Source organism: Trichoplusia ni, chromosome 3 (assembly GCF_003590095.1).
Source record: "Trichoplusia ni isolate ovarian cell line Hi5 chromosome 3, tn1, whole genome shotgun sequence".
In the NCBI taxonomy this organism is placed as follows: domain Eukaryota; kingdom Metazoa; phylum Arthropoda; class Insecta; order Lepidoptera; family Noctuidae; genus Trichoplusia; species Trichoplusia ni.
The window spans coordinates 20141590-20169121 of record NC_039480.1 but is presented as its reverse complement, the minus strand read 5'-3'; the positions used below and the strand labels follow the sequence as shown (position 1 = coordinate 20169121).

The following is a 27532-nucleotide window of genomic DNA, read 5'->3' as shown; positions in this document are numbered from 1 at the left end:
CTACGTTAGAAAAAAAATAAACAAAATAGAGTAAAACCTGCTTAAGACACGTGCGTCCTTTGCGGCCGGAGACAATGGCATAATCTGTTGTCCTTTGCTTGTAAAATTAAAAAAAATGTGCCTTTTGGCGCGAATTTTATTGACTTGTCAGTTGTTAAATTGTTCCCACGTTTTGGTTTTTCGTTTTTATGGAAGCTCGTTCATCTTTATATTAATTTGGAAGTTAGTAGAAAATAAAGCTTTCTGCAATAATATGTATGGCGTTAAAAAGGGCTATGTAATTTTCCTAGTTAACTTTTTTCTCGGTGTTTTTCGAGTTTATAGACAGCCTGTATATAGGTTATAGCTGCAAAAACATTATCCGCCTTTAATAAAGTCGCATAAAAATAGCCTATGTGTTAATCCAAGATGTCAGCTTCCCCTATGCTAAATTGCATTGATATTAGTCCACCCGTTTGGGCGTGAAGATGTAACAAACATATAAATAAAAAATAAAAAAACATACTCTTTTCATTATTATTCTTGATTAATTAATAACTATTGTCTATACTGGGGTATCTAATATGAATTTACACAAACAGCCTTTCAACGTAATGTTTTTTCTATCACAAATATAAATTACCTGACAATTATAAAAAAACACTACATTTTTGTCCACTAAACGAAAAAAAATTGTCTATGGGTAATCCCAATCCGTTTGCGTTAAACCTCTTTTCGAATTATTCATAGAGTAAGGCTAAATTTAATCCTTTGCAGAGTTGTTATCCAATTTCTTAACGATTATCTTGCGTTTGATTGACAATCTGTTTTGACTTAAATAAAAAAGGTTTTGCGTTGACTTTCAGAAGTTCTATTCACTTTTGTAATGTAGTCAGACATCTTGTTCGGATAATAGTTTCATTAAACATGTGGTAGGAATTATTTTCTTGTTTTTTTTCGAAAACTATGCAGTAAGTTAAAATATTGTGGAACGTTAAGTATTTATTAGTACACTAGCTGTTGCCCACGACGTCGTCCACGTGGTTAGAAGATCTTGAACCGTTTTCGCAGCGCACGCAACGGAAGCCCTCAAAAATGAAAAATTTTCCCCGTTTTTTCCACATTTTCCATTGTATCTTCGCTCCTTTTAGTCGTAGTGTGGTGTTATATAGCCTATAGCCTTCCTTGATAAATGGTCTATTCAACACAAAAATATTTTTTCAATTCAAACCATTAGCTCCTGAGATTAGCACGTTCAAACAAACTCCTCAACTTTATAATATTATCCTACTACTATTATAAAGGCGAAAGATTGTAAGTATGGATGTATGGATGTTTGTTACTCTTTCACGTAAAAACTACTGAATGGATTTGAATGAAACTTTACCACAATATAGCTTATAGGAGAATAACACATAGGCTACAATTTTTGAGGTTTCTAATGTGAGGTCGTAAAAAATACATTTTTTGCGCTTACATTGCAAACGCTGACTGAATCCTACAAGATAGATAGAAGGCAGGTATAATTTATAACTTATATCTTCTAACCACGCGGACGAAGTCGCGGACAACAGCTAGTTAAAGTATAAATTTGTTGCTTTGATTAAGAAGGGACTAGTAAGGTCACTTAAGTTTCAATATCATAGATGAGTTAATATCTTCGTATTTTTTATTGAATTTATGAAATAAAAAAAAGATTAAAATTTTCTAATGGAGCAATTAGATGTTTTTGTAAAAAACCTTACTACTTCTTAGCTGATAATGCCTTTATGCATGATATCGCATAAAAATCGGAATAAAAACTATCCTATGCGTTAATCCTGGTTATATACTATCGCTGTATTAAGTTTCGTCTAAATCAGTTTAGTAGTTTTTGCGTGAAAGAGGAACAAACTTCCTTACATCCATGCGTACAAACTTCCGCGTTTATAATATTAGTAGGATGACGTCATTAATAATTTCTAGATCTAAAAATCCTAGAACTTTACAAAACCTACACATTTATCTTTCCCTAACATACAATTAAAAAAAAAACAATAACACATCTGTATTTCCAAACACTTAAAAAAACAATCAAATTTCAACCTTATTCCGTTACTATAAGAGCTAATAAAATACACAGTAGCACCTCACTTACGTCAAGCAAAAATAGACCTTAATTATTTAACTTAAGAACTACCAATATTAAGACTACTGCAAATAAAGTCACGCGATAGTGAACCTTATTTCTATGAAAAACAATTGTTGAAAGACCACTGTAGTCTGTTAGGTGATATTGAACTTTATCGCTATGAAAATAAGGGTGGTTTTAATATTAATTTAAATGTCAAGACCACCAGCGAGCCCGGATCCCTGCACGTGTGTCGAGATTAAGTTTCGTGAGAGTTGTCTATGGTAAGTTGATAATGTAAAGGATATTTCGTATATTTAAGTTGAACTTAATTTTGAGACTTCTTCAAGTCAGTACCTACTCTGCTTAGTTAAAAAGGTTTTGAAAAAAAAAATGGTCACCCATCAAATTTATATCCGTACTTAGAACTGTGCCGTTGGTTCATTAGCTACAGCCTGGAGATAGACAGACAGACAGTTATACCTAAGTAATAGGGTTCCGATTTAACACACTGGGCACGGTCTCTAAAGACCAATTCATTCCGTTCTTGTTAATTTGCAGTTAACTTAACTTTCGACCTAACTGTCACATAATTGCCAAACCTTACGCCATTGTAAACTAATTCGAAATTCAAACAAGTGACAAGTCATAAACAATTTTATTGTTTTCTTTCATTTTTGTTTCGTTAGGCGTGGGAAACGGTCGCAGTACTAATAAAGTTATAAAACAATATTTTATTTAAATTATATTTTACTTTTCATATTTTTAAGTTTAGACAGGTATGTAGATACTTACTTATCTAGTAATTTGGCTTTTGGCTCTGTGGTAAAGTTACAGCACGTTTAAAACTCTTACATTTTTTTCCAATAATCTGTACTCTATACTAATATATAAAGCTGAAGAGTTTGTTTGTTTGTTTGAACGCGCTAATCTCAGGAAATACTGGTTCAATTTGAAAAAAATGTGTTCAGTAGACCATTCATCGAGGAAGGTTTTAGGCCATATAACATCACGCTGCAACTAATAGGAGCGAAAATACTATGGAAAATGTGGCAAAAACGGGGAAAAATATTCATCTTCGAGGGCTTTCCTTAAAAAATTCCTAACTTATATCTTCTAACTACGCGGACGAAGTCGCGAGCAACAGCTAGTAATTTAATATAATTTAGACAAGCTTCTATACCAGTAGTCGCATTGTCTCTTATAGGTTATAAGTTATAAATTAGTTTTCAAGGTAGTAAATCGTTTCCCTAGGACACACCGAGTTTTTGCTAGATGGTTTTCGTTAGTTATCATTTTTAATCCTGAATTACAACCAGTCTAACCAAGGGGTATCGTGTTGCCCAGGTAACTGGGTTGAGGAGGTCAGATAGGCAGTCGCTCCTTGTAAAACACTGGTACTTAGCTGAAACCGGTTAGGCTTGAAGCCGACCACAACATAGTTGAGAAAGGCTAGGATGATGATGAATTACAACAGTAACAATGATGGGCAAGTGTGGCGGGCTTATTATAAACAAAAAAGGTTTAATGCATGTCGATTGCATAGCTTTGAAACCTAACTATCGTTGTCCGTTAAAAATGAAACTTACCCATTGAAAACATCGAGAGGAAATCTAATTTCAAAATATTGGAGAGAGTGGTAGACTCTCCAATATCTTCAGCGAAGACAAGATCGGGATCGGGGTGTTTTTTATTTAGTCCTATATTAACATATCTTAACCTTTTTTTGTGTTGGGAAATCATCAAATGATTCCTACCTCTTTGGGTTTGTGAATGACTCCGCGACACAAGGATTAAAATCTTTAATGCGGGAAAAGAAAACAAATGTCAATTCCATACATTGTTCAATGACTTGGAAACAGTGGCTGATAATGATAGGTAAAACTTTTATAAGGCTAGTTAAACTTTACCGTAATAACAGGCCAAGCCCTGTAGGTGGAGTAGTTAAGTGTTTGGCCTTGTGTTTAAATATTTGTCCCGAGTCTTGTGGTCAACTGTAAAACACCCACGTTTAGGAGGGAAAGCGTATTGGCTATGCTTGTTTGTGAACATACCTCAGTTATTGCACTAAAGTGACATAATTTGTAGTGGAAAAATATAGTAGGTGGACTTCCCTTAAATGCCCCAGATTAAAATGTAGGAGGGGTAAACAGTCAGGTAGACAAAGATCTCTTTTTAAGTAGAAACATATGGTAAAACGGTCAAACCTTGCAGATCTGGCTAAAGGATGAGAAATGAGTGGCTCATAATGTCTTAAACAGCAAATAAACTTACAATTGGAAAGTACCATTTACCTACCTGGCTAACCACAAGTTACCACAAAGTATCTTAACTAAAAAAATTATCACCATTTTTATAAGTCACAATAACATTCACCTTAGTCAAAAAGCAAGAAAAAAAAAAACAATAATCTATTCCAATCCAACCATCTCGAGGACACTCGAAGATTCAAATTTCGAATAACTTTTTTCAAGCATCAAATTGCGACGCTGCCCTTTAGTGAATGAAATAAAGATGGCGCAGATATGCAAATTGCATTCATAACTATATTTTATTGATTTTCGCTCTTTACAACTGCGATATGGCGTGTGAGCTCGCATAATAAGTTGTTTTGTTAAATGATAAACTCTTAACGATTATTTTGAATAAATACAGATAATGAGTCTTTGATTGTGCGAGGTTTTTGAAGATCGTTCGGATAAAAACTTGTGGATTGGACAAGATGCTTCTTATAACAAAAATCAAAAAGCGTAGATTTGAAATGGCCAACCCGCATGTTGGCAAGTGTGATAATTAATGCTTCTTCATCAAAGCAAAGCTAAAGCCATCCTTGCTTGCTAAAGCTTTTAATTTGTTGATTTTTATAACGTATATTTTTAGTGAAGAGAGATGATGATGACATTCTGGCAAAATTTAATACGATTGGCGACTTTACGAGTATAACAATGCTGCAAAATTTGCAAAATAATTGCTTTTAAATAATCAGTTTTACACAATATTATGGCTCATTACACAAATTTGAAATTTGACAGTTATCAATAAAATATTCGCTGTCAATTTCAAGATATGGATAAACACAGTCGTTTGCCGGCGCTTATATAGAAAAAAACATGCCGAAATTAAAATAAACGGCCACATCTTAATGTCAACGTATTAAATCGGATAATCTTGTTGGACATTATCAGAATACAATACAAATCAATCGACACTTGTCAAAGCTATACGGGTGAGGTCTAAGGGACATCTTTGTGTGACATACTTAGGTAACGTTGGGTTATCAAAATTAAATGTTATGCAATGTTATATGAGGTGAAAATATTATGTTAGGTGTTTATTATCGAAAGATACTCGGCAATAAGGCTGAAAGAGTAAACGCTAGTTTTGTATTAAAACAGTAAATTGATAACAAGATTCCAAGTTTTATACGCAGCATGCATGAGGCATTCCAAGGGCTAAATTCAGTATGATCAGACATGAAAATTCTATGCAGAATTTAAAATAACACTCATGTAAGTAGTTCAAAGACACATCATCATTCATTGCCAGTCAGCTTATGACTGGGTATAAAAGATAAGAAACACGTAGGTATTAAAATGAATACCTGAGATTTATTACAAACTAAAACATTTTCCTCAAGTAATATATCTTAACATAACCAAAACAGTTAATAAACAACCAATAAATCTTCAAGATTACAATTTATGTTGTTTTAAATACGCGGCCATTGTTAAAGTTACGCCCGCCCCTATTCTATGCCACGTTGTGACGTAACCGTAGTGTGTCTTTTATTGTATTTTGACGCCATTGTTAGTACCTGTCATTTAAGTTTTTTTTTTATTACGGAAACGGACACAGGAAAGGTGGATACAGCCAGTATCGATTTGAACCTGTTCGCGTAAAGTGCGATTTGTTATATAATGTCTTGTGTCGTTAACAAAGTTTACGAGTTTCTTTTTTAATTTATTTTTTGAGTAGTTTGAATTGGGACGGTGTTTGTTTTTTACAATGAAGTATCCAAGGAGAAAAATATTTACAAAATGCGCGACAGAATACGATTTAAATATCCGTAAGTAATTATTTTAAAATTTTAATTTATCTATATTTTAAAATAAAACTTTGATGTGACATTTAACGGAAAAATAACGGACAAATGGTGACTGTATTTTTTTATACTTTCTTACTTTCGTGCTCAAAATAATATTCAGTGAGTACCCAGAATTAAAATCCAAAATCGAAAAAAGTGCAATTAATTAATGGTCTTTTTTTTTATTTCTCAACGTTGCGCCTATTATTTTTCTAATTACCATTTTGATTGTTCTATTTCCAAAGCTCACACTCGCGCCACACTGGCTGGTCATAAAACATAAATATTCGCGCGCAAAATTCGTAAATGGAACGCGCGGAATCCGATCGGGCGGCAGTTTATGGCGGGAATAAATGACGGCCATATGTCGTTTGCCAATAGGGGTGCTATACTTAAGTTATACGTAAAAAAATATAAGTATGTACTTACCGAAGTAATAATTTAAGTAATTATGAGTGAAAGTTTGTTTGCCGAAATATTGGATTGAGTAGAGTTGAGAGAGAGAAAAATTCTTTAAAATAATATAAGTATATTTAATTTAAACTCGATTGTGTGTAATTAAATAAGTGTGTTAACAACTAAATCTACATTAAGACAATAACAGTCACAGAAATCGGCGTTAATTAAATAAACATATTTATATGGGTATAAATTTTATTCAGATTCCAATATTTGAAATCCAGGTTTTTTTCCACAATTATTTTCTTCGAAGTTTTGTAATAACACATAATTATAGCATTGAAAAAGTCGCATCTGTACTTGACTGCGTTGGGATCGAACCTGCACCTTGTGCATACCTCACCAAACTCACGCATAAACCGCGAACACGACGTCAGGTATGTACCGAGCAATAAACCACTGAAATATTTATAAAATTTTCTTTACAACTTATAATAGGGATGATGACTGGGTATAAAAAGAAAATATCTCATTAGTCCCTCAGTTAGATAATTGAAAAGTATGAGACACGTATTTTTCCTTTTTCAGAAAAAGTAGAATTGACAAAGATTAACTGCTTTAAAGTTTAGGAGAGGGGGCTTGTGACGTAACGATAGAGTAAAATTTATACTCAATCGTGACGTCACGCGTAAGTTTCATTCACTGTAATTTGGTCAATTAATGTTTACGGGACAAATTAAAAAATACGTATCCATTATTATACAAAAAAATACAAGAAGGACACTGCAAAAAAAAATTGTCATCATCCCTATTGTGTGCCAACCCTATCGATTAAGCGCAGCCAATACTACGGCGAGTAGTTTATACCGAGTAACTGTGATCGAGTTTATTGCGACGCTGTAACACTACGTAACGAAGGTTTATTCGAATCAACAACGTTTGACAAAGACATACATACATACAAACTAGTCAATTTAAATGATTTTTAATATTAGAGATCAAAAACTCTTTTTCTAAAGCTGAGAATTCTTTATTGGCTGAATGGTTTGGTTTAATCATCATCATCATCATCATCATCCACAGCCTTTGTCCTCTCACTGCTGGGTCTAGGCCTCTCCTTTCTCGTGCCAATTTCTACAGTCCTGTGCTAGCCTAATCTAGACTCGACCCGAGACCTTTACTATATCGTCAACCCATTTTGCTCCCGGACGACAGACGCTTGCCTTGCCTTACAAACCATTATGTCTGCCATAATGTCTTCGTTAGAACATGATTGTTAAAGACAAAAGGTACCTAACATCGTGGCAGGCACAGAAGAAAATGGCGGATCGAACTCGACTATTTCGCATGAAACTGGCTAATCGGCTTAACCGGCTGAAAAATAACACAAAACTTCATAAAACGTCCAAAAAAATATCTCACTAGCTGTTGCCCGCGACTTCGTCCGCGTGGTTAGAAGATATAAGTTATGATTTATATCTACCCTGTTTTATCCACATTTTCAATTGTATCTTCGCTCCTATTAGTCGCAACGTGATGGTATATAGCCTAAAACCTTCCTCGATGAATGATCTATTGAACACAAAAATAATTTTTCAATTTGAACGAGAAGTTCCTGAGATTAGCGCGTTCAAACAAACAAACTCTTCGGGTTTATACATTGGTATAGTAGATTATCTGAAAATGTTGAAAAGCAAACTCCGAAATAACATATTCTATTCGCAGTCTAGCCCCGCCAGAGACCATAAACAAACTCAACCTCTTTCCACCAAAGAGGCTACATTTGTAAGTATTAGCACGGGAGCGCGCCGTCTGAATTATTCATCACGATGTTGTTTTCCCGCCGAAACTCTATGGCAGTCTATTTTTAGGATTCCGTAGCCAAATAAAACGGGACCCTAAGAATATAAAAACCTCTGCTTTTCCGTTTATTACTTACATTCAGTTGCCTGTCCGTCTGCTACCTAGCTGTATCTCATGAATTGTGGTAGTCAGATTGTTGAAAATTCTGTTGTTGTTTTAACGTCCGGTAAAAGATTACATACAATACACAAGTTGTATTTAAGCTATTGACTAAGCTACAACTGCACAAAGTAGATTGATCGGTTAAGCTTCGCTTGATTCGGTCGGCCTGTTAATGGTTGATCATCTATGTCACAACGATTTCCTCCGTATTTCGAAAGGCAGTCACTCCTTGTAAAACACTTTTACTTAACTGCATCTGGCAAAGGCTAGGATGAGGATGATACCAAAGTGTAAGAAAAAGTTACAGAACTCTTTGTACGAGAATCCGAGTCGCACTTGACCGGTTTATTCTAGCACAGTGGTTGAGAGCTATGCCATAAATATGCATGTGGCTTCGTTAGCTTACATGATAATTTTTTGAATGTATAATTTGACGTTATTAATTTTGGCGTGTCGTAGGTCAGTGATGTTTTTTTGAATTTTATGACTGGCCTGTTGGTCTAGTGGTTAGTGGCCCTGACTGCTATACCGGAGGTCGTGGGTTCGATTCCCACCCGGGACAAATGTTTGTTCCATGAGGCACGATCTTTTCGATGACTATGAGACTACTTGTTGACCCCAATACAGTACATATGAAAACGACTTAAAAGACTCCCGCATTAAGGAACTTAATCCTTGTGTCGCGGGGGTTTCACAAAAATTCAAGTCACATGCACAAAGAGACCCAGACTCAGGACAAGCATTCGTGGATCACACAAATTCTTGTCCTACGCGGGGATCGATACAGCGACAAGTCGCGCTCATTGGGCTTGGCGTGGACTCAACCACTAGGCAATCCGTGCAGTGATCCTTGAAGGACATATTTAATAAGTGACTTACCAGACGTGTGTATTGAAATAAAAATCTAGGTCTTCAGAAATCATCAAAAAATATTTTAGCACAGCATTAACGACAAATATTACCCTGAATCACTGTATTTTTTTGCCTTTTTCAAAATTTCGCCACGAGAGACGAAGACGCCATTAGACTTTACCAATTCACCTTTGTCTTAAATTCAAGAAGATTCTCAAAATCTCCTCCCTTTCAGATTGTCACAAGGACAGCCCACCGCCGTCAGACGCGGCGGCCATCATGAAAGAAAAAAGCAAGAACGCGGCAAGATCTAGACGGGAGAAGGAAAACGCGGAGTTCTTGGAGCTGGCGAAGCTTCTGCCTCTGCCTTCAGCCATTACCTCGCAGCTGGACAAGGCTTCCGTTATCAGACTCACGACCAGCTATCTGAAGATGCGACAGGTTTTTCCTGATGGTGAGTCTCTTACTAACTTCAAAAAGGACGAGGTTTAAGGACGTTCTCAATTCTTATATATTTTGTTTCATCAGAACTTTGGTCTGGATGAATCGATTTTGTCCATTCTTGTTTTATTTAACGTCAAATAGCTGTCATTTGATTCCTTAAAGTTAATTTAGTTTTAAATTAAGTTAGAAGTAGGTTGTATGTTTTTGTTGTTAGAGTTACAAAAAAAATAATTTTTGAGACAAACATGTTGACAGACAAGATTCGAAGATAGAGTTATATTATTACTATTTTAAGCCCATGTTGTCTCACAACTGGTCAAAGGCCCACTCATCTCTATTCAGCTTCCTCATACCTCAATCGTAGCCTAGTCTTTCTTTTAACATTGAGCTAATGACGACCTCCGTGGTCGAGTGGCATACGCACCGGTTTCAAGGTGTCGCTAGCTCTGAGGTCCCGGGTTCGATCCCCGGTCGGGTCAATGTAAAAATTCACATTTCTACATTGTCTCGGGTCTGGGTGTTTGTGGTACCTTCGTTGTATCTGAATTCCATAACACAAGTGCTTCAGCAACTTACTTTGGGTTCAGAACAATGTATGTGATGTTGTCCGCATTTATTATTATTTATTTATTTATTATTTACCACTTTGCATGACTTATAATAAAACTTTACTAGAATCATATAGTTACAACGAAATTTTCAAAGACTTATCGCCACCAATACCACCAGGTCTCGGTGACGCGTGGGGAGCAGCGCCACCTCCCCCGCAGCCCCGGGAGCTGTCCATCCGCGAGCTGGGCTCCCATCTGCTGCAAACCTTGGACGGCTTCATCTTCGTGGTGGCGCCTGATGGCAAGATCATGTACATCAGTGAAACAGCCTCCGTGCATCTTGGGCTAAGTCAAGTGAGTCATTTTATTTCGCTGTAGTCTGTGAAAGCAGTTCCTCTTTGGACCCTGACTAGGGCATGGAAAGCATTCCGGGTGTTTAAGCTGGTAAAAGTCCCTATACAGGACGAAAGAAGTCATAAGGATAAAAACAGAGTCAAATGAAATACTCAATCTGTGATGAATAGTGTAATTGTTGTTGTTCAATTCAAAAGCAATGAAAGAATATGAAGTTCAGATACCTTTTCAGAGTAAATAAAAATGTATAGGGCAAAACGTGTTTTACGTTGATCCAAAACCCTGAAATTTTGAGAGGACTCTGAAGGGCTACAGTTATAAGACTTGTAACTTTGCTTTACATCAGCCTTTTCCCAACGATAATGGGGTTACCTTCCAGTCTAACCGAATACAGCTGAGTACCAGTGTTTTACAAGGAGCGACTGCTTATCTGACCTCCTCAACCCAGCTACCTGGGCAATACGATACCCATTAGTTAGACTGGTTGTCAGACTGTCCAGCTTCTATCTGATATTTTATTTGCTTGCGAGGAACACGACCGCCCTGTCCAGCACGTGTTGTTTAACCCTAAGATTGACCCATTTCGGTACTAGCTGTTGCCCGCGACTTCGTCCGCGTGGTTAGAAGATATAAGTTATAATGTATACCTGCCTTCTATCTATCTTGTAGGATTCAGTCAGCGTTTGCAATGTAAGCGCAAAAAATGTGTTTTTTTACGACCTTACATTAGAAACCTCAAAAATTGTAGCCTATAAGCCTGTAGCATATAAGCTATATTGTGGTAAAGTTTCATTCAAATCCATTCAGTAGTTTTTAAGTGAAAGAGTAACAAACATCCATACATCCATACTTACAAACTTTCGCCTTTATAATAGTAGTAGGATTTAACAGTAACATATATCCCAAACTGCACGTTTCCCCACAGGTAGAGTTAACCGGCAACTCGATATACGAGTACATACACCAGTCAGACCACGAGGAGATGACGGCGGTGCTCAGTCTGCAGCACCCGCACTCCTACCTGCCGCACCAGTACCCAGGGCTTGGGTAAGTCATAATAGATGTTACGCTAGAAGAAATTAAGAATAATAACTGTCGTGAGAATGATTCATTATTAAATGATGTAACGGTTTACTCACGCGTATTTATCCGACTAGTTTCGGACCCAACCGGAGTCCTTAATCATGAGCTGACGCGGCGGGATAGCGAGTCGAAATTAAGAATGTTTTATTTTCTCACGTTTTTCTACACTCACTTTCTGGTTTGTCGTTCTGGTTGGATTTTTGCAACTCAATTTTAAGGCACTTCCCGATAAGCTGGCAGGCTGAAATTTTCAGGAAAGCTTTAAACCCAATGACAATGCAATGGGGAATATGCACGTGACTTAAATATGGACAAAATATTTTTTTTTGTGATATTTATTGCTACTGAAAACACACTATACAATTATTTTTAGAATTTATTTTAATTTAATAATGAAATTTAATCATCAAAAAGTGGCTGTTTTGAAATTACCGCGCAAATTTTCGAAACGCAACACTATTGGTGGAACAAAACGTGACGTCAGTTTTACACGAGACGTCTGCTGTCAACAAGCTATTTGTATGGTTTCTTTTTGGAGGAATAATTGTTATTGTATTGTATCCATGGTAATTAAGTCGATATTCACTCACTTTATTTATTTTTTGGTAATTTGGTAAACCAATCACTTTGCTGTTGACATCGAACTCGTGTAATGGTGACGTCACGAGCAAGCGCGCCAAAATGGCCGCGTTTAAATTGATCGCGATTTTAATATTTAATTTTTTGCATAATAGTTTATATTTTGGACGTGATATTTGTATGTTTGGTAATGTAATAACTAGTAGAAACATATAAAAAATAAAAAAAAAATCATGCATATTCCCCATTAACGATTATAAAAAGGCATTGAAAATTTAGATTTTTTAAATCTATTAATTATTTTGCACTTTTTTAACAGCACTAATTTGTGTAATCTTTGTGTCTCGTGGGTTTCACAAACATTCATGTTACCTGTTACATGCACTAAGATATCAAGACTCAGGACAAATATTTTTGGATAACGCAGATGCCTGTCCTACTTGGGGATCGAACCCGCGACACGTCCCGAACATTGGACAGTGGGGACCGAGTGCCCAAACGCTTTTTAAAGAATCTTGTTAACACTTCCCGACTTACCTAGCTCAGAGGATTATCATTGCCATTCAATGTGGCAATGCCGCCAGCCTTATGGGAAAACTACCAGAGTGCATTATTTATTACAAATTGAATATTAAATAGTTTTATTATCTCCAGCCACCCAGTTGTGGGCACGTGGGGCCCAACAGTGGACATTGAATGCGAACGGGCATTCTTCATCAGAATGAAGTGTGTGCTCGCCAAGAGGAATGCCGGACTCACCACATCTGGGTATAAGGTATGTAATGTTATAATTTACTAGACAGTAAAAACCTTCACCCTCCACCTTTGCCTGGAAAGGGCACGAAAATCGCTTACTCCGTTCGGGAGCTATGATGCCACAGACAGATAGACATGTTAAAATTATAAAACGATTCTTTCTGCGTCACAGTTAAAAATGTATAGTAGATAACTATCGTGAGAATGATTCATTATTAAATGATGTAACAGTTTACTCACGCGTATTTATCGGGATCGCCCGACCAGTTTCGGACCCAACCGGAGTCCTTAATCATGAGCTGACGCGGCGGACGAGCGAATGTCGAAACTAGTCGGGCAATCCCGATAAATACGCGTGAGTAAACCGTTTTATCATTTAATAATGAAGAAAAAATTTATTTCATTCATCTTTTATCTAATTTGATAATAGAGCTTATCACAAAAAGTACCACTAACATATTCCACACCCCCAAAACCGAATCCCCCTAATTTATAATAAGTGCATGAACCCTTCAATTAATACCAGCCCCATTTACACCACTCGTGCTGCTTACCCCACAATCCCGATGTTTGTTTTAAGATCGTATTCAACAATGGCACACGCGACAATATTTTTGTATAGAATTTAATGTAAATCTAGACATTCAAGTGTTTTGGTAACGATTAGCAGCTTCGACTTCGAAAAAGGAGGTAGTTCTCAATTTGTCCGTTTATGTTTGTTGTCTTAGAGCTTCAGACTGGATGCACCGATTTTGATGCTTTGTTTTTATTTAGTCTAAACTATGAATTTGAAATTATTGTGTTGTCATAAAGCTTAAGAGAATATAAATAATTTCAAATTGCCACTAATGCCTCATGGGTAAATAGCAGAATCGGGGTCCAGTTGTCCCTCATTTTCAGGAGTTAACTTCAATCCTTTTTATTATCTCATCCTGGAGCAATTTATTTCAAACTAAAACACTTCTTTAAGGCAAATATTCTATTAAATATACACTACTAAAGTTCATATTCCCTTGGCAGGTGATCCACTGTTCAGGGTATCTACGCGCGCGCCGTTTCGACGAAGGCTCCGCGCCGCTCGGACTCATCGCTGTGGGCCACTCATTACCGCCCTCTGCCGTCACCGAACTCAAACTACACTCAAATATGTTCATGTTTCGAGCTTCTCTGGACATGAGAATTATATTCTTGGATGCCAGGTATGTTTTATTAATTTATTCGACGACCGGTTTCAAGGTGTCGCTAGCTCTGAGGTCCCGGGTTCTATCCCCCGGTCGGGTCAATGTAAAAATTCACTTTTCTACATTGTCTCGGGTCTGGGTGTTTGTGGTACCTTCGTTGTATCTGAATTCCACAACACAAGTGCTTTAGCAACTTACTTTGGGTTCAGAACAATGTGTGTGATGTTGTCCGCATTTATTTATTTATTATTTACTAACTTTTCGCTCGCGGCTTCGCCCGCGTCGATGTCGGTTAAATCGTGTTTCCAAGAGAACTTTTCAAAAGTCCGGGATAAAAATTAAAAACTATCCTATGTTCTTTTTCAAGGTCAACTCTATGTCTGTACGAAATTTCATTAAAATCGGTTCATTGGTTTTGACGTGTACTTAGCTGAATCTGATTAGACTGGAAGCCGACCTCAACAAAGTTGGAAATAATCTTATAAAGTTACCAGCTGTTGTTCACAAGCCCGCCTGCTACACATCGAAAATGACTCCATTGGAACATAAAATCAGAATAAAACCTATCCTATATGTTAATCGTTGTTATAAACTACCTGTGTACAAAGTTTCGTCTAAATCCGTTCAGTCGTTTTTGCGTGAAAGAATAACAAACATACAAATTTTTGATTTTATAATACTTATACAAAAACTTATAACTACATTTTAATACTACAAATAATCTTACACTAAAACTACAAAACAATACAAACTAGTGTTGTTGAAACTGAACATAAATATATCGATAAATAATATTCCAAAAATGGAATACAATTACTACACTAAACAATTTGATGGGAGTTAATAAAATCAGCGACGCGGCCGTAACGGTGCGACGCCAAACGATTTCACAGCGCTAGTGAGGGGGTAACGTCGATAATTTTTGTCGATGTCACTTTAAAAATTATGTGGAAGTATCGATATTTCATTTTCAGAAATCAGAAATTTATTTGAAATCCTGTATATTCTACCTTTCGGCATAAAAACATTAGTTAAACACGATTACATTTTGCTTCACTAAACCTAGAATAGTGATGCTTAACTTCCACTTTATTGATAACCAATTCCAATTCTTGTGCTGAACCAACTAAACGAAACCGGCCACCAATCCTTTTCCCAACCTCACTCATAACTACTGAACTTTAACCCAATCTATGGCAATCAGTATTAGATTAAAATCCTAATCATAATTTCGCAAATTCCCAAAATCGCTCGCCCATCCTTTTCCCATCCTTGCTCCCGCCTGCTTAACCTTTACCTCATCTTAGCGTCGAGGTCGCAATACTAGGAATCGCTAACGCATTGTTGAGTGCGTTTTACGTGACTCTGATTACCGTGAACTAATAAATATTGAACTTGTGCGCTTGTCCACTTGTTACGACATATTAAACTTGACTTATTTATTGTAGTTTCAATGGGACTGCTTCGCTATACGTTTTAGCATGAAATAAAAAAAAACTGCGTCGTGTTGTTTGAGTACTAGGCTGGTTTTAGAGCCTGACTCTACCGCTTCCTCCCGCAAGGAGGTGAGGTCCATGAGGATTCCCCCGCCTAACCAAAAAAAATATAGATTAAAATTGGCATCTAAAATAGACCCTTAAGTTTTCTTAAGTCTTCAAAATCGGGTAGACCAACGAAACGAAAAACAATTAATGAAAAATGCAATATGTTTTGATATTTCATTTAAAATCAATGCATTCATTCATTTATTTAGTTTTGAGAGCTCAAAGATTCTAAATAATTTGCAAGCAAATAATATTCCGATTTTATTTCAATTCAAATTAAATTGAAATCGGGAAAGCGGTGTAGAATCCATCGCGGTCAAGCACGTCGCGCTTCGTCGTATTATTAAGACGCACAACGTCTTAACAATACCTTACCAGATTAAATTATTTAAAGCAATCGACACACACATTGCGGTGTCGACACCATTGGCAAACGACTCTCGCATTGTTCGTTAGGCACGGTGTAAGGCTTAGTTCTCCGAAGTGCGTGAATTGCCGGCCGTATCGCGGGTTATTTTCAACTATTAATTATGCCCGGCGTTTCCATGTCCATCTGGTAAACGGGGATGTATAGGAACGTGGCAATATCGATAGTAGCCGAAAAGATAGGAAGTAGACTTAAAATATATCTCAGTAGCCTAATTAAACGATTTTTGACGTCAAAATGTGGTTTAGTCAGTAAGATTCTGACACCACCAAACGCTAAACGTCAAAACGCTTCTTAGAGATCTTGCAAAGCGACTTGTTGACACTTCTCGTGACCCAAAGGCTGGCTTTTACCTCGCTCAGAGGATTAACATTGCCATTCAACGTGGCAATGCTGCCAGCCTTTTGTGGACACTCCCAGTCGATGACGCCGATGAATTTTTCGATAATTATAATTATAGCAATCATCTTTGTAAAGTATTGTTAAAGTTCTGTAGCCGCAATAAAAAAATCGGGGTTAAGCAACAGATACTACAGTCAAGAATTTGATGGGTGATCATTTTTGCAAATTGGTTTTTTTCAGCCTATTTTTATTCCACCGTATGGGTGGTACTCAGTTTGATTTAAAAGTCGGTTTAAAAAACAATCAAATAAAATCTTTTTATGCAAATCGCAACCCAAGTACCAGGCGCGCATATTCCTAAAGAGATTATTTATCATAACATTCACACCTGGGCCACAGATGGTCGTAATTCGAAACTGATTTCTGATAAATATATGATAGTCCTTATGTATTTCTGGGTCACAAGCACGTAATAAAAGTTTTTTTCTTTCTTTCTTTCTTTCATAAACCTATTCTATGGTCGCCTAGTTTGTCACATAATGAATCATGGCGGCTTGGTCATATTTGGTCAAGATTTTCTAAATAATACGTGTTTAAATTGTCATCATAAAATGACGCTTGTGTGTGTGAATATAAAAACTTTCTGTTGAAAAGCCGCTGATTTAAAATTGTATTTGAAGGCGAAACGAAGGCTAATTGTAGACTAAATAAATATGTTTAGTATAAAATTCCGCTATTTTGCAAAATTTATTCCATCAGAATAAAAAAAACGCGCCAAAATTATTGAAGCAATGTAATTTCAGAAAATCTAAGTAATATCTACAAAAAATAACAAATTAAAAAAATGACAAAAAACACGCTCGATTACCACATTCTATACCCATCAAAATATCCTATAGCTCTTATCACAAGACAATAAAGTGCATTTTTAAAAAGCAATCCACGAAACAACTGCACCAATAACTTTGCAATTTTTGTTACCAAGTTCTATACTTCGGAAATTATTGTCTAACTCTTAATATCAAAACAGTAAAGACTATTTTGGCTTGTTATTGTTGATATTACCTGCTGATAAATGTTTGTATTCCGTACGTGCCAGAGTGCAAAATGGCGGGATTTCTTCCGCACTGTCAGCAAATTCTGGCGTCAGATGAATCGACATTATTGATCACTAGCTTTTATATTTGGGTTTGCTTGTTTTATTATTTATATTTTTAGTTGATATTCAATTTTGATCTAAGTTTATTCTGCTTTGATAAAGAAAAATATCAGTTTTTTTTTATTTTTGCCTACATTTAGACAATATACGGACCTAATATTTTTGATAAACCACTGTTTTGAGTAAAAGCTAATTTCGTATCTCTCCTCTGTATTATTATAATATTAAAAGAGTAACTTATGGAGTTTCTTGCCGGTTCGTCTCCATAAGAATGACACTTTGGAACCGTGCAACTAGAGTCAGTAATGTAACGTTTTAAAAGTGCCTGGTTTACGGCCTATTTGAAATAAAATCTTTTGATTTTGATTTTGATTTCTCCCAATTAAGTGGACATAGTTTCCCCGCTGTGGTATAATTAGTAAATTTTGATACTAAAAAAAGTTGCCAAGCGTAAAAAAAAGATGTCACTTAAAAAAACGATGTCCTTTTTAAACAATCTATTAACTACTCCAATTTACAAAGTATTAATTTCCCAATATAATACTTTAATAAAAACCTTTTGTTTAAACAAAAAACAGTTACCCTACCCAGGGGTTAAAAACAATGGTTAAACTGAGGGGTAATTGACGATCACTTTGAACTGAGGACTTAACAGTATCGGATATCCGTTAAATTGTCGGTTAAAAGCAAAAAAATAAGCGTTCAAAAGTACAGGTGGTGAGGTAAAGACTCGCTCACCGAGGTGGGGTTTTGGATGGGTTAGCGCTTTCATCGCTCATTTCACGTCTTTCTTCATGACTTTATACGTGTAGTGGGTGTAGTCAATGTACAATTTGAGTGAAATGTCGGGAAATAAGACACAATTTAAAAGAACGTTTTGCATTTTTCGACAAAATCTTCTAAGTTCTACTGTCAATCTTAAACTCTTATATTTGTTGTTAAAGCGGCAACAGAAATGTACCATCTGCGAATTACAACTGTCATGCTATCACGGTTATTGAGGTACAGCCTGGTCACAAACGAACAGACTCAGTAATAGGATCCCGTTATACCTTTTGGGGAACCCCTTAAAACAGCAAGAAAATTAAAAACATATTTACCAATTACAAAAAATAACACCGCAAACACCATTTTTTGTTTTACAAACAAAAAAAAATCCAATCATTGTCCCATAGTGCTTGCCATGCGAAAAAAATGTTGACAATAGAAAAAAAAACGTACGCTCTTTGACAGTTCCGGCAATTAACCCTGTAAAAGCGACGCGTGACGCAAGGGACCCGTCACCCGACCCCCGGCACTTGAGACTTGAGGGTTAACTAATTATTTAGGGGGTTGTATGATTTAAATAGGGGATAGTCCTGGGTTTTAGAGTACAGATTTTGAATTATCTTCATAGGTTAGAAACTTGAGTTTATGGTCACTAGGTCTTGCTGGCGAGTCTGCCCTGTTATAAATTGAAAATGATCCCACGGAAACATAAAGTCGGGATGAATTCAAAGTATCTTTATCGTGTTGATTGAGTAGGTTGCAGGTGTAAAATAATAATAATAATACAGTACTACAATCAGCCTATTTAGGCATACAATAATTAAATCCCAGTCTTGTAGGCAAATAATAATTACAAAATTATACTATATTAAAAGCTTTACTATCCCATGTGTTAATCCTGGTTATAGATTACCTGTGTACCAAATTTCGTCTAAATCTGTTCAGTGGTTTTTGCGTTAAAGAGGAACAAACATCCATACATCAATAACTACAACTTTTCGCGTTTATAATATTAGTATCTAAGACTTAGATAAGACCATAAGAACTGTTGTGAGTGTGAAAAATGTTATTTAAAGTATTTTTTTCTCCACAGAGTGGCGTCCCTCACCGGGTATGAACCCCAGGACCTCATCGAGAAGACCCTATACCACTACATCCACGGAACCGACGTGTTACACATGAGAGACTCACATTGTACATGTAAGTATCTTAAAATAACTAAAAAGAATGAAATTACTAAACAAAAATGAAAAGACTGCATGGATAGCCTAGTGGTTGAAACCACCAGCCAAACCCACTGTGTGCGACGCGTCGCAGGTTCGATCCCCGCGTAGGTCAGGCATTTGTGTGATCCACGAATGCTTGTGCTAATTTAATGGTTTTCCTGCATGTGATTTGTATGTTTGCGAATTTCCTCGTGATATAAGGATTAAATTCTTCCCTGAATTAAAATTAATACTTTTTACTTAAGAGTTTCTTTCAAACAGCAACTTGCAGCCCTCTCGCACTGCATCCAATTTTGCCAATCTATGTGTATGTAAGCACACCCACCAAAAAATCGACGTCCCCGAGCGAAGCGTTACCATTTAAAAAAAATATTGTATTGGAAAATTAATGCTTTGCAAATAAACGTGTCACATCATAATAATTTAGGGCCCCATATTTACAATTGTCGGTCAACGAATGAAACAATAATTGTAAGTTCACTACATGGCGGAACACTCACTGTCAATACAATTAATTAATTGTATTGACAGTGAGTATCCCATATCCCACAACTTTTTCACACAACGCCATCTAGTCTCAAACTAAGCAAAGCTTGTACTATGAGTACTAGACAACAGATAAACATACTTATATATTCTAAATACATACATAATATAGATAAATTACACCCAGACACAGAACAAATGATCGTGCTCATCACACAAAAATTTGCTCTGGGCCTCGATTCTGCTGTTTTACAATGGCCGACGAATGAATGGCAATTCCATTAAATTTGAAATTATTCCTATTCTCTTAAGTATTTTGCCAATACAATAAGTGTACTGTAATGCACTGAATTTCCAATTATTGCGTAGAAAAATGCTTGAGAGAATACGAAAATTGTAATTTTAAGCCAGATTTCATTCATTCATCGGCCGTTTTAAATAGCAGAATTGGGGCCCAGGGTGGAAATCGATCCCATGACCTCGGGTATAGCAGTCAGGGTCACTAACCACTAGACCACCCCTTTTCCCCAGTTTCCGAGAACCATGTATTATTAAAACAGTTATATTAACAATATCTCCCCTTTACAGTGCTAACGAAAGGTCAAGTGACCTCCCGCTATTACCGGTTCCTAACTAAGAGTGGCGGGTGGGTGTGGATGCAGAGCTACGCCACCATCGTGCACAACTCCAGGTCTTCAAGACCGCATTGTATCGTCTCCGTCAACTATGTACTAAGGTAATAGTCTTTCATCTTCTTCTCTATATATATAAAAATGAATTGCTGTTCGTTAGTCTCGCTGAGAGTCGAGAACGGCTCAACCGATTTGGTTTATTTTAGTCTTGGAATATTCGTGGGACGGTGAGAAAATAAGGAAAAGCTACAAAAAAACCCCTCTTTCTTTGCTTTATTATCATCGAGTATTAGGCGATACGTAGTTCGAAGAGACAGCTAGTTTAACAGTGATTATCAATTGCCTAGTGGCTAAGTTGAATTGCACAAGTTGGGTAGACCTGGTAGACCACAGGTTAAACGAAACGGCCTGTCCGTGGATGGGGTGAAAATTTACGTTGTAACGAGCAAACCAGTCTACGATATTGCCCAGGTTACTGGTTTGAGGAGATCAGATAGGCAGTCCCTCATTGTAAAAAAAGTATCAGTCAATACCTTAGAAGGAGTTACAATCTGATGTAAAATATGTGGACAAAGGATATTGTGTTACACAAACTTACATTTCTTAAAAGCTCTTAGAGATTCATCGCATGTAAATAATAATTCTCATATATTAGTATCATCTCTTTCGAGTCATCAAGGTATAAATTGACCTATCATCTCCAAAAAGTATCTACTAATACTAAAACTAAAAAAACTCTTTCTATTCTAGTGACGTCGAAGAAAAGCACCTCATCTTAAACATCAGTCAATCAGCGAAGTACCACACGGAGTGCCCCACGCCGCAAGCACCCCCCACCACCTCCCCCCAGATCCCCCACAGACACGAGAAACTCCCCGTCGGGGTCACGGAGAGCGAGTACAGTGACTCCTCCGGGGGCTACACTTACCCCGACTATAATATACCTGTCATACCCCCCTACGACGCTCAAGATGACTACCACCAACAAAATGGCTCCTACCAAGAGATCTTCTACGAGAATTATACAGAAAGCAACGAAATACTACCAAATTATGTCTCTTACCCCCAAAATCAGCGGCCATTCTCAGCTAGTTCCTCATCTTGTAGCTCAGTCGAGGGCCCAGAAATAACGAATCAATATAATTACACAAATTTAATATCATTCTATGGAAACCAGAATCAAAATGGCCGACCTGTAGTCGATAATTTCGCGGGAACATTTGGGAAGCTTACTCCAAGTCCTGCCGTCCAGGAAGGTGGATATACGAGTGTTATAGTTGATAATACACAACAGTTTCATCATCATAGTGCAGGAGTTAACGAATTTGTGCATTGACAGAAAAACAATAGTTCAAAGAAAAAAGTGCACCGTTTTTTTACGGTTTTTTAAAGCTCTCTTGAGAAGGACGGAGATATAGGAACAGATAGTGATGTCTCTCTCATAAAAGAGCTTAGTCGATTCATAAATTGTGTTATAGAAGGATATTGTGTTGATTTGACGAATACATTTTTGTATTTACGATAAGTTTTTAACACTAAAGATATTTGTTCAGTCTTAATATGAAAATCATCGTCATATTATGAGTATGGAAATAATAATAATGATTCTGTTGTACTTAGACCTAAAAACTGGTTTTTTTTAGGGCGGGAGTTTAGGTAACTGTACTATATTGTATTGCCACGGAAAAAATATCGCAAATGTATATAAAATTGTAAATAATAACAAAATAAACTAGTTTTAAGATTGAATAATGTAAGATAATATAATATTTATATAAATAATTTTATAATAAACAACCATTAATAAGATGCAAATCGATTATTTTTACAGTCGCCATCTTTGCTTCATCTCACCATAAACTGACAGTATCCCGCGATTTTTTCGACTATTCGGATTTTTCTCAATGTTGGAGGAATTAATTAATTGACATCCAAGAAGTAATATACAATTCGATCTCTTACAAACAACAACAAAACATTTTAACGCAAAATGTAAAAGAAAAACAAACGAAATGATGACGTATTTAGTTCGACAATTTCATTACTTATTCCCTAGTAGTCAAATCTTTAGATAGAATATTCAAAACCCAAAATAACAATAAAAAATGATAATTCTCAAAAACATGGCCTCTACTGACAAAGATATTACAAAATGACAACTGTCAGAAAAAATAGTAAAAAAAGAATGGAAAGCAATGAGCAAACGTTTAAAAAAAATAATTGTTTACGTAAAGGCGTGGCTGTTATAAGCCCGCCTACAACGCCCAACGCTTGAATAATATAGACACAGATAGCACATTTACAACAAATAAAATAATGACATTTTTTCAATATCTGTCATGTAGTTTTATGAATAATAATGGATACGTATTTTTTCTTTTGTCCCGCAAATAAAAAAATGTTTAAATTATAGTTTATTAAATAGAACTTACGCGTGAGGTCAGCATTGACCTTCAATTTGCGAAGTCGTTACGTCACAAGCCTCTCTCTAAAACTTTAAAACATTTTACTTCAGCCATTTTTTATTGTTTAGATAAAAGTTAAAATACGTGTCTTATTTTTTAATTACCTATCTGACGGAGTAAACATTTTAACTTTTAATACCCAGTCATTGTTCCTATTAATTCAACATTTTCAACTCTATTGCGTAGCTCCATGTGTGGTCAACACTTGTAAATATACAATGACGTTCTGTACTAACACAGTTTTAATTTTTGTGTCACTGTCATAAAAATTAAAGTTTCCATGATGAAAATAATACTGTCAATCGCAAACACACAGCGCCGAGCATAGATGCACAAAAAATAAGGATCAAAAGTTAATCTTCTTAATTTTAAATTAAAGTATAAAATAATTATGTTTCAAATTTTTATCAAAAGCCGTGGTTTCCCGCGCTGTCAATGTACACATTATTTCTTCTTTTTGACAAGTTACAGAGTGACATTATCACAAAAAGCAACGCGATTTCATAAACGAAGGATGTACATTAAAAAGATAATGTAAATAAAACATTTAATCGAGGCTAGGGGGGTTATAATCGATATATAGTGAGGTTAGTGTTAAATCGATTTACAATCATCGATTGAAATCGATATATCAAATGATAGACAATAATAGTTTATAGTTCGTTTATTATTGTGACTACTTATTTTATACAAATAATTTATAATCTTATTTAAATAACAAAACTTCAGCAAGTTTCCAATCCCGGACAACTGTTCGTCGATTACATCGTCCATACGATTCCTGCACATAAGGTGGTGGTGCAGGTTTTCACAAGCATTCAAACATTCGTGAATCACAGAATACTTGTCCTAAGCGGAACGGAAATCAAATACAAATCTTTATTTGTTAAAAAAATCTTTCTCATTGCATCTGCATAATTTGATTGTAAAGTTTATGGTTTAAAACAAATCTTTTATCTACGTTACGTAAATATGTATCATATTTAAATGATGCAACGGTTTACTCACGCGTTTTTATCCGGACCTCGCTTGCGCCTCGTCGCGTCAGCTCATGATTAAGGACTCCGGTTGGGTCCGAAACTAGTCGGGCGATCCCGATAAATACGCGTGAGTGAACCGTTGCATCATTTAATATTTTCATTCAAATTATTATAAAAGCTACTTTATCAACTGACTTCAAATCTGAATATTGTATTTTTTTCATATTTGTTAAAAAGTATCTCAGAACTTCGGTTTGTTTTTTTTTTATTTAACGTGAAATAGCTGTCATTTGAACCTACATATTAAATCAGTTTTTATTTGAAGTTCGTTGTACGTTTTTGTTGTAAAAAATTAACATATTGTAGAATGTGAAATGTATGTACCTTGAAGCTTATTTTTATAAATAATAAATAATAAATACTGTATCAAGACTTTGTGAATTAAGTGCCATTGCAATGGAGTCTACTAGTCTATGTTGTGTATATAATTATCTTAATTGTCTATTTATTTTGACAATATTGTTAACTTAACTTTTTATTTTCAAACCACTCCCCTTGTACGTGAATAATAATATGACTGACCTGTTGGTCTTAGAGGCCTTGATAGCTATGTCGGAGTTGATGAGTTCGATTCCCAGGACAAAAGTATGTGTGATAAGCATGACCATTTGTTCTGTGTCTGGGTGTTATTTATCTATATTATGTATGTATTTAGAATATAAGTATGTTTATCAGTTGTCTAGTACTCATAGTACAAGTTTTGCCTAGTTTGACACTAGATGGCGTTGTGTGAGAGATTTACTAACAATATTGTCAAAATAAAAACTCGCAAGTAAATACCTATACCCAATAGTGTTCCATTTTTGTTTAATACAATTTATAACCTATTTTACCATAATTTAGTTATATTTCTAATAATTTTGTATAATAATAATCATACATTACATAAAAACATATTTTAAGTTGATTTTTTTGAGTTAAATGTAAATGTCACGTACCTACCGCTTAGTTAGTTTTAGAGAAACATTTGGCAGACGAACAAACAAAATGTGATATAAAACATATTACCTATTTATGATATGAAATAAAGTGCATTGAATATTCCTAAATATTGTTTTTCTTCACTAATAATAATATAACAAATGCTAATGTATGTGTTTGTCACCTTTAACGCCTAACCGGCTGGACCGATTTCGATGAAATTTGGTATGGTCTAGTATGGAGGTAGCTGACACCTTGGATTAATTCATAGCGAAAAACTTCCAGACGGGCCAAGCCGAGGGCAACAGCTAGTCTTACAAAACGAAATACTATTTATAACGGAAAACATCTAATATATAAAATTCTCGACCGATTCTCATGAAATTTCGTGCGCAGATTGGGTAGGTCTGAGAATCGTCAATTATCTATTTCTCATAGCTATGGCAAAACAATGTTCGCTGGGACAGCTAGTTATACAGAAGTATTATAGGACCCTAGAAGGTACCTACCATTTGCTGAGTGTATAAATGTATGTAAAATATAAATAGGTATTATAAAACCTTTTATGTTTTAACCTTTTGTGTCCTTTCTTTATTAGAGAAGTCGTATTCAATCAAGTCCAGGAAAACTTGAAGTATCTGAATAACACAATCAAACTTCTTGCTTTTATTGATTGCTGCTGCCATCTAGTGTCTAGTAGCTGGAACACTTGTATGAAGTTTGAAATAAAATAATATAAAAGCAAGGTAAAAAATACTTTCAAATATTTGCAAGAATGTATTCAATTTAACTTTACTATTATCAACCAAATCATTCGAAGTAGAAACATCTTGGTGTAATAAGTTGCAAATGATAAAACATAGATGGCGCTTTCACAAGTGAGCTTTGACTGGCATGTTGGTCTGGTGGTTAGTGACCCTTACTGCTCTGCCAGCGGTCGTTGTTTCGATTCCCTCCCAGGAAAAATGTTTGTGTAATGAGCACGAGCATTTGTTGTGGCTGGGTGTATTTTTAAGCACTTTTTCCCCTTTTTGTAACATATTTAATTATTAATCTGCACCTATTAATCCGTACTAATACTATAAATGCGAAAGTAACTCTGTCTGTCAGTCTGTTACGCTTTTACGTCTTAACCGCTGAACTGATTTTAATGAAATTTGGTACAGAGATAGAGTTGACCTTGAGAAAGAACATAGGATTGTTTTTCTCTTGGAAACGCTATATAACCGACCTCGACGCGGGCGAAAAGCTAGTCACATTATATACGTTAAAGATTCATCGAAAGTGGGGAAGTGAGTCAAATGTAGGTTGAAAATTTACATTGCAGGCAAACGAATGGGCTAACCTAATAAAATAAAAAGCATAAAAATAATTGTAATGCCCCCTCGGGGCTAGTCGTTCTCTCTCTCTCCATGGGAATTACGCATGACCAGAGGGTACATTAGTATGCTTTTTCATACCTTGAGATATAAATAAAAAATGTGTCTGAAGGTATATGTAGGAGCATACATCCGCAGGGCAGCTTGTGGCGAGCTGTTTGTGAGTAGCGACACAACGGAACCTGAATACCCCAGGGGGTCACTCTTTACGGGGACTCCCAGCTCTTTCTTGCCTTAACAGGCTGGCTAGAGAGGGGTCGCTAGAGCTATATGCTCGGGGGTGGAAGTGTCTAATGGCGTAATAACGAGGAAACCCGCTCCGGGTCCGTGACCCGCGATGGTGAAATCGGTGTCGCACTTCTCTACACCCTTAGCCTATCTCACTGATGTTGCCTCTCGCTGCCTATCGTTGCGGTATGATGGGGAGCCCATTTTTGAGCCGGCGAGTCACCGCCTGCCAATTTAATTCCATTTTTATGTGTTGAAAGGCAGGTGCTATAGTTTTCCATAGCTTTAAAGGAAACCATTCCATTTACGTCCATTCCATTTCCCCATCACGCCCCCCCCCCCCTAACGCCGGCACTGTTCTTTGCTGCGGGAGTCGTTAATTTTATATTTTAGGGGATTACAATTTGGTTCTTAGGGTATGAAATAAATAGAAACGTTATAGAAAACTGATCAACTGTTTTATTGTATTATTGTTAGTCGAGCTCGAATTCTATAATATCATCAATATCTAGGTCCGCGACTGCGTCAGCGTCACTGTCGTCACTGTTGCCTTCCTGCGCCTGTAACAAACAACATTA

The 27532-nt window shown here is 36.1% G+C and overlaps 2 protein-coding genes across 7 annotated transcripts in view; one reads left to right on the top strand and one right to left on the bottom strand.

Annotated features, from left to right (window-relative positions):
• Nucleotides 1-22661, top strand: part of LOC113492350 (single-minded homolog 1) — a 47141-nt gene extending 24480 nt beyond the window's left edge. For 2 of the 3 annotated variants that reach the window (XM_026869821.1, XM_026869822.1), the window contains exons 2-9: nucleotides 9625-9843; nucleotides 10563-10738; nucleotides 11664-11785; nucleotides 13055-13175; nucleotides 14177-14355; nucleotides 19671-19777; nucleotides 20878-21025; nucleotides 21672-22661. In XM_026869821.1, coding sequence (XP_026725622.1) covers nucleotides 9669-9843; nucleotides 10563-10738; nucleotides 11664-11785; nucleotides 13055-13175; nucleotides 14177-14355; nucleotides 19671-19777; nucleotides 20878-21025; nucleotides 21672-22257 — 1614 coding nt within the window. In that variant the 5' untranslated portion in view covers nucleotides 9625-9668 and the 3' untranslated portion in view covers nucleotides 22258-22661. Of the gene's footprint in view, nucleotides 1-6086; nucleotides 6156-9624; nucleotides 9844-10562; nucleotides 10739-11663; nucleotides 11786-13054; nucleotides 13176-14176; nucleotides 14356-19670; nucleotides 19778-20877; nucleotides 21026-21671 lie in introns of those variants that run through there. The other variant, XM_026869820.1, reaches the window with a different exon arrangement.
• A 4729-nt stretch (nucleotides 22662-27390) lies between these two features.
• LOC113492348 (protein mahjong) overlaps nucleotides 27391-27532 on the bottom strand; it is a 33692-nt gene continuing 33550 nt past the window's right edge. For all 4 annotated transcript variants that reach the window (XM_026869814.1, XM_026869815.1, XM_026869816.1 and 1 more), the window contains exon 34: nucleotides 27391-27514. In XM_026869814.1, coding sequence (XP_026725615.1) covers nucleotides 27428-27514 — 87 coding nt within the window. In that variant the 3' untranslated portion in view covers nucleotides 27391-27427. The remainder of the gene's footprint in view (nucleotides 27515-27532) is intronic.